Source organism: Triticum aestivum, chromosome 2B, assembly GCF_018294505.1.
Source record: "Triticum aestivum cultivar Chinese Spring chromosome 2B, IWGSC CS RefSeq v2.1, whole genome shotgun sequence".
Taxonomy (NCBI): Eukaryota; Viridiplantae; Streptophyta; class Magnoliopsida; order Poales; family Poaceae; genus Triticum; species Triticum aestivum.
In genome coordinates, this window is record NC_057798.1 from 215162664 (window position 1) to 215170872 (window position 8209).

Here is an 8209-nt window from a genome sequence, read left to right on the forward strand (position 1 = left end):
CCTACAGAAGCTGCCTCCACCAGTCTTAGACATCCGGCCCCCTAGCCCAGACATCCGGCACATCGGGAAGGTCCGGACATTCGGCCCGTCGCCCGGATATCCGGCCCCGTCTGTCTGCGCACAGTAAGGGGCCGAAGCCCATGTACCCCTTCGCCCCCCTAGACTATATATACTCCTTCTCCTCCATCTTTCTAGGGTTAGCATTGGTTTAGATCATATGTGAGATAGAGCATTGCTCATCCATACGGATCTTCTCCTCGAGAGAGACTGCAGCCCCTCTTCAGAGATGATCCACGTTGGATTCAAGACCCCCTCCTGGGTGGCCCCCATCAAGACCTCCTCACGGAGAAGAACCGGTTACGTTATGTATCGTCCCTTGTTGGATTTGGACCGTGTGATCTCTGTGTGTTCATGGATCTAGCACATGTGTGACTATATCTTGTTGGTTTGAGTGATTTCTCTTGTATTTCCTCTTGTGTTTCCCTCGTTTTCCCCTCGTGTTCATCGTGTTCCTAGTTGGGATCCACTCCTTTCGTGAAAGATCGGCCGTATAGGGTTCCACCCTACATCAATGGGCCTTATGGGCCAAGAGAGGGAACACACCAGCCCACAAGGGGCTGGTGCACCCCTATAATGGCCGGCCCTATGAGGAGGAGAAGGAAAGAGGGGAGGGAATGGAAAGTATGGAGTAGGACTCCCCCTTCCTTCACTCTCCCCCCTCTTTCCTCCCCCTTCTTCTTACAAGGAAAGGGGGGCGCAGGGCAAGGCAGTAGCCCTAGGGTTGCCGCCAGGTCTCTTGGGGCGCCCTAGAAGCTACCTCCTCCCCTCCCACCTATATATACATGGGTAGGGGGCGCCACACAAGGACACAACATTGTCTTAGCCGTGTGCAGCGCACCCGTCCATCGTTTACTCCCTCGGTCATATTTTTGTAGTGTTTAGGCCAAGCCCTGCGGAGATCACTTCACCATCACCGTCACCACGCCGTCGTGCTGCCGGAACTCATCTACTACCTCGCTATCTTGCTGGATAAAGAAGGCGGAGGACGTCACCGAGCTGAATGTGTGCAGAATGCGGAGGTGCCGTGCGTTCAGTACTAGATCGGTTGGAGCGCGAAGAAAGTTTGACTACACCAACCGCATTGTGAAATGCTTCCACTTATGGTCTACGAAGGTACGTAGACACACTCTCCCCCTCGTTGCTATACATCTCCATGGATAGATCATTGCGTGTGCGTAGAATTTTTTTTGTTTTCCATGCAACGATTCCCAACACTTCGTACTATTAAAAGGAGTATAGGTTCTCGAAGCTTAGGTCCACTGTGATGCTTAGCCGAAACCTATGAAAGACCGAGAGAAATCTCTTTATGCTTCAAATGATTACCTGTCAGCAGAAGATGTTGTTCTTCGGTGCTGTAGGAGATATCTTTCGGACTGAAGAGTTAGCATTTCTTGCTCTGCAAGGAATGTTACTGTTGTGCTGATTTTTCCGACCGTTGGAATTGTGTCGTTCGGCCATTGGCTGATCTACATGTCCAATTTGGTCATTTCCCATTAGGGAAGGCTGCAACTATAAATAGCCACCCCTCTCCAACGTTATCCATTGGCTGCTCCACTTAAAATTTCCTAGAAGATTGATTGAGCATCCCCTCTCCGAGAGACTTGAGTTTAAAACTCACCGAGAGAAAACCAAGAGCCAAAACTTAGACAGTGGTTGATCATCATAGTAGTTCTGAGTTAGAGTTCTCGTACCTATTACTCTTGAGAGTTGCGCACTCTCTAGACAGATATGTGCCGGCTTGAATGATGAAGAGTAATTGTCTTCACCAAACAAAGTCTTCAGCAACCAAGAGTCGTTGTGCTTCGCAAAGAAGTGTGTCGAAGGTTTGTCGATCACCGACAAGTATCTACCACCAGTGAAATCAGCCAAAGTCTGATCAGCTCCTAGTTGAAGGAGAATAGGACGGAGAGAGGTTTGATCATGTGTTCAATCACAAGTCCCTCCAACCAGACGTAGTCCTTTGGCAGAATGGCGAACTGGTCTACCAAATCCATCTGTCACCATCGAGCACCACTTGTTCACTTTATCCTCCTGCATTTCATTCAACAGTTATCTTTCATGCTTTGTGTCGATAGAATTATCTGATCTATTATAGTTTGTTGTTCTTTCCTCTGTTTCATTCGTTCTTTTAGTATCTTGTCTGTTCACACTTATTTTATTTGTCAGCTTGTTTGTGTTTGCTATAAATGTTACTATCTATTCAGATTTTTTATCATTCAGAGTCATTCTTGTTTTCCTTCGTTAGTTTTTCCTTTCGTTACATTGTTGTCGAACATCTTCCCATGCTACTGCATCTGTTGGCATACTACATTACCATCGTTATAGTCAAGCCTGTGATATACTATGCTCAAACAATTATCACTTCTTTCCTCGAAAGATTTGCTCCTCTGTAATGTGCTTGATTAGCTTTTGATCTACCAAACTTATTCCACTGTTATGATTGAGTTCAATTCAAAACATTCACAAGAATTTTTGAATCTCCCATTCAGGCTCTCTCTGATCGATATACTCTTGGTCCTAACAGATCCGATCTTGTTGGTCTCCTCGGGCGACCATATTGGACATTGGAACATCTTGTTCCGACGGACATTTGATCCCGAGGAAAACATTTCTTGGGCCAACCGTTGTTGGCCCTCCCACCAATTCTTCTGAACTATCCGGACATTGTATCTTGGCGCCTGACTCCCTTGGGGATCTTTTCTATTGACTCTCGGCGTATCATGCCTTATGTTGGACGCTCGTCTGTTTCCTGGACCTTTCCTTTGTAGAAAGCCTTGTTACCGTTGAAGATTGATATTGGAGTGGACTCTCTGGACGGTAACAACGCTTTCCACAACATCTTCTGGTTAGTGTTCGCGGCATTGGAGTGGACCCTCTGGACACATCTTCTGGTTAGTGTTCGCGACATTGGAGTGGATCCTCTGGACGACGCACAACAAGATGTTGACTGGGCGAATGTTTTTACTGGAAGCCTCTAACTATATTTTCCAATTCTAGGCCATCATGCAGCATTGGCACCTGCTTTCTAGGCAGATGAGGATGCGATGACTGTAGTAGCGCGTCGCCTCGCCTCGCCTCGAAGTCTTTGATCTACCAACCACTTGGTCACCTTTCTTATTCTTTCTTTTATTGGGAGTGATTATGTTGTTGCCCAACAGACTATTTTATTTGCTTTGTTGCACTTGGACTTGTTTTATAGACGTGGTGATTTTATCTATAATAGAGTGTGGGCAAGCTATGTTTGCGCCTACCGGCCGTGGCTCCCACTTTTCCGCAGCTTTTTCGAGGCCAGTGAGGATTGCATCAGGGAGAATGGAGTTGGGGGCCGAGTTGACGAGCTCAGGGAGAGATGCAGGCAGGTCCGCTGGGCTCAACTCAAGCCGAGATCTAAAAATTAGCTCTCCACTATTCTGTCTCTATGACTAGTGGGCCAGACCATCAGATTTGTGTTTAACCGGTAGTTTTTATTTAATAGCAAAAGGGCCCGTGCGTTGCAACGGGAGAGAAAGCATAATAATCTCCAATGGCTATGACCATATTTTGCTGCATCATCGACATACACTATCACTCTCAATTTTGAGAAATCATGAACAATGTTTCAAATTATGAACATTTTCTAAACTCTTGCACGTACTTGAAATCGTGAAAAAATTCAAATTTTCGTGAACACTTTCACAAATTTTCGAACATTTTCTAAAATCAAGACCATCTTTTGAATTCTTGGATATTTTATACTATTTGCAAACATTTTTTAACATTGTGCACATTTTTTAAACAATTTTTTCTGGATTGGCAAACATTTCTAGAATCGACGACCATTTTTTTTGGAAATTTGTTATTTTGTTATCAATTAGTCCCAGAGTACAGAGTTGTGGTTTTATGTTAGAATTCCCCTGCAATTGTGGTTTTGGATTACTTCAGCCTCAAAATTTATGCATTTGTGTAATTTCCTTGAAAAACAAGTTCCATATGATATAAAACTATATCATACTCCCTCTTTGGCAAAGACCACCGGCAGGAGCTCAAAGTTAATGTGGATGTTTCACCGGGAAGGTGGGTTTGCTCAGCATATTATGTCATCAGAGACGGCAATAGAAAATTTGTTGCAGCAGGTGCACCTTGGTACCATCATTTGCCTAATGCACTAACTGATGAAGCTTACGCTGCCAGCTGTGGCCATGTGCTGAAACAATCATACTCGCTCGGTTTCTTTTTAGTCTGCAAGATTTGGTCAAAGTCAAGCGTTGTAAAGTTTGACCAACTTTTTAGTAAAAAATATCAACATCTACCGTACTAAAGTTATATATTATGAAAATTAATTTCATCATGCATATAATAGTATTGATTTCATAGTATGAATATTGATATTTTCTCCTACAAAGCTAGTCAGACTTTACATAGTTGACTTTGATCAAATCTTATATGCGAACTAAAAAGAAACGGAGGGAGTACATTTGAGCCTATTTGAAAAATAACAATAATCAGATAGTTGGTTGATCACATGGTCAATAGGATGACTAGAGCGCATACCAAAAGATGCCTTAATCGTCGATTAAATGTAGTATAAAAAGGTCCTGGAGATAGTGTCATGGAAATTAAGAAATCCAACAAGGTCAGGATTTATGAACTTGCTTGCACGCAGAAGCATATATAGTAAACAAGGAAAACGTCCTCACCTATCCATCATGTCAAGCTCCACCATCTCTCATGTTTAATTAGGAAACAACCTTCATCAATCAGTAGACCATGGTCAGTGGCATCCCGCTGTGAGTACAGAGCAGAGAAGAGTAGCGTTCCCGATGGCTTCTGATGGGCTCCCAGAGGCAGTCGAACCCAAGCTGAAGAAGGGCAACATCAAGTATGCCTCCACCTGCGCCGTCGTCGCCTCCATGGCCTCCATCGTCCTCGGCTACGGTACACATGCTGACATTATCACCTCGTCGTCTGATTCTGTCTCGTGTCTACCAGCGATGATGACTGCTGCATAAACTGTTCCTTTCATGGCCGCATGCAGACATCGGTGTGATGAGCGGGGCGTCGCTGTACATCCAGAAAGACCTCGAGATCACGGACGTGCAGGTGGAGATCCTCATGGGCATCCTGAGCATCTACTCCATCATCGGCTCCTTCGCCGCCGGCAGGACGTCCGACTGGATCGGCCGCCGCTTCACGGTGATCTTTGTCGCCGCCTTCTTCTTTGCTGGTGCCTTGCTCATGGGCTTCGCGAACGGCTACACCATGCTCATGCTTGGTCGCTTCGTGGCCGGCATCGGCGTGGGCTACGCCATCGTGATCGCTCCCCTGTACACGGCTGAGATCGCCCCGGCGTCGGCGCGCGGCTTCCTCGTGTCCTTCACGGAGGTCTTCATCAACCTTGGTATCCTCCTCGGCTACGTCTCCAACTACGCCTTCGCTCGCCTCCCTCTCCACCTCGGCTGGCGCTTCATGCTCGGCATTGGCGCGATGCCATCCGTCCTTCTTGCCCTCCTGCTGTCCGGCATGCCGGAGTCTCCCCGGTGGCTCGTCATGAAAGGCCGCCTCGCGGACGCGAGGATCGTGCTGGAGAAGATCGCCGACACGCCGGAGGAGGCCGAGGAGCGCCTCGCTGACATCAAGACCGCTGCCGGAATCCCAGACGACCTCGACGGCGACGTGGTGGTCGTGCCCAGGAAGAGAGGCGGCGAGGAGAAGCAGGTGTGGAGAGAGCTCATCGTGTCGCCGACCCCCTCCATGCGGCGAATACTGCTCACGGCGCTCGGCCTCTTCTTCTTCCAGCAGTTGACGGGCTCCGACTCCGTGGTGCTTTACAGCCCGCGCGTGTTCGAGAGCGCCGGTATCACCGGCGACGACCAACTCCTGGCCGCCACCTGCGCCATGGGCGTCGCCAAGACGCTCGTCATCCTGGTCGCTATGTTCCTCCTCGACCGCGTCGGCCGGCGGCCGCTGCTGCTATGCAGCACCGGCGGCATGATCGTCTCGCTCGTCGGCCTCGCGACGGGCCTCACCGTCGTGGATCAGAACCCGGACGCGAGGATCCCGTGGGCGGTCGGCCTGTGCGTGGCGTCCGTCCTGGCCTACGTGTCATCCTTCTCCATCGGCCTCGGGCCCGTGTTGGGCGTGTACACCACGGAGATATTCCCGCTGCGGGTGCGCGCGCTGGGCTTCGCGGTCGGGGCGGCCGGCAACCGTGTGGTGAGCGGCGTCATGTCCATGACCTTCCTCTCGCTGTCCGGCGCCATCACGCTGGGCGGAACCTTCTTCCTCTACGCCGGCATCGCCGTGCTCGCGTGGGTGTTCTTCTTCACCTGCCTCCCTGAGACGCGCGGCCGGACGCTGGAGGAGATGGGCAGTCTGTTCGGCATGACCGACACGGGGGCGGAGGCACAAGATGCTGCCCCCGGGACACAGGACGCGAGCTGCAGGGTGAGACTCTTGGGCAACTCGCCTGGAGCCAGAGTTGATTAATAAAATGAATATTTGGGGCTGGATTGTCACATCACCACATCAGACTTTACAGACTTGGAGATATATGAAAATATGCTGCCAGGGCTAATTCTGCTTGGTCTCGTTTTTTTTCTTTGTAGACTTTTGCTTCTTACATTTTGGAACACAAACTAGTGGTTATCCCCTTCCCCTCTCCTCTCTCCCCTTCCCCCGCCAACGGCCACCCCGGCCCCGGTGTCCACCCCCCCTCTTCCCGTTCCCGCCGGCGGCCACCCCGGCCCCGGCATCCACTCCGCCTTCAGTTCCCGCCGGCGGCCACCCCGGCCCCGGCGCCCACTCCTCTCCCTTCCCCCTGTGCAAGCAGATCTCCATGGCGTCCGGTGGTGGAAGCCCCTCCTCGGCGACATCCAGGATGCAGCCCATCATCTCGGGGTTGGGGCTCTCGGAGTCGCCGGGCTCCGCTGGCTCTTCGGCGCGGGCTCATGACGCCGCGCGCAAAGCCGCTCCTGCTCCGGCGGCGGGCTCGGCGGTGCCCTGGCGCAGACCCGGCCCTTCTCGCAAGGCCATGTGGCGTAGGTGCAAGGCGCTGCAGAAGCAGGCGGAGGCGGGCAGATCCAGGCCCCGTTCGCGCTCGCCGTCGTCGTCCCCGGTGAGGCAGGAGGTCCCGGCCGATCTCTACGGCCTGTGCTTCAAGTGTTTTCGGGAGGGCCACCGGAGGGAAGATTGCACCTTTAAGCCTCTGTGCATCCGCTGTGGACTTGAGGGACACATTTCGTCGGATTGCAAGCATCCACGCAGCCCTCGCTTGGAGGAAGAGCTCCGGTGGGATGCCTTGGCCAAAGTGGCGCGCTCCTCTCAGCAGCGGCAGCCGGCAGAGCCTGCGAGCAGGCTGTCGCCGGTCGCTCGGCAGGCCTCTCCGGTGGGGAGGCCCTCGCCAGCGCCGGTGGACACCGTACCTGTGTGGCTCAGCCAGGCACCGCCTGCAGCTGTAGGAGGCGTCTGCATCCTCTGCCGCACCCCGGAGATCGATGACCTCAAGCGCCGGCTAAAGCTTGCGGTGGTGGCATACGTTGGCGGTCCCCGGCCGTTGGTGTCGTGCGTGGAAGCTGCGGAGGCCATCGCGGTGGAGTTGCGCATCCCGCAACATTGTTTTTCTGTGCACAAATACCACCCGGAGGATTTTCTTATGGTCCGTTCTTCGCCGGAGTTGCGAAACAAGATACTGGCGGCGGGTTCTGTCGACCCTGGCAAGTTCAAGCTCTTCGTTCGCCCTTGGCTGAGGCAGGCTCAGGCAGTTTCGAGGATGATGCGCACGCCGGTCGATCTCATGATCGAAGGAGTCCCTTCCCACGCCTGGACTCGGGACATGGCGACGGAGATCTTAGGCACGGCGTGCCTGGTGGAGAGTCTTGCGCCGGAAACGTCTAACAGGGAGGACTTGTCTCTGTTCAAGATGAGAGCTTGGTGCATGGACCCCGATGACGTGCCGGCTGACAAGCAGATTTGGGTGCCGAGCCGGAGGTGGATGAGGGTCCGGCGACGCGGATGCCAACTTCTCGGCAGCTACTGGAGTACAAGGCACTTATTCACATTGGTAGTATCAGGGAGCACGAGGGACCAGGGACCTGGATGCGGCCGCCGATCTCTGACGGGAGTGGACAGAGCGGTTTGCTGGACGACTCAGGCGACTTCTCCGGCCGAGGAG

General features: G+C 52.1%; 1 protein-coding gene across 1 annotated transcript; it reads left to right on the top strand.

Annotated features, from left to right (window-relative positions):
• The first annotated feature begins 4727 nt into the window (after window positions 1-4727).
• LOC123041084 (putative polyol transporter 1) lies at window positions 4728-6598 on the top strand. The gene is made up of 2 exons (XM_044463783.1): window positions 4728-4974; window positions 5075-6598. The coding sequence occupies exons 1-2, from the start codon at window positions 4860-4862 to the stop codon at window positions 6523-6525; spliced, it is 1566 nt and encodes a 521-aa protein (XP_044319718.1). The 5' UTR covers window positions 4728-4859; the 3' UTR covers window positions 6526-6598.
• Window positions 6599-8209: the final 1611 nt, after the last annotated feature.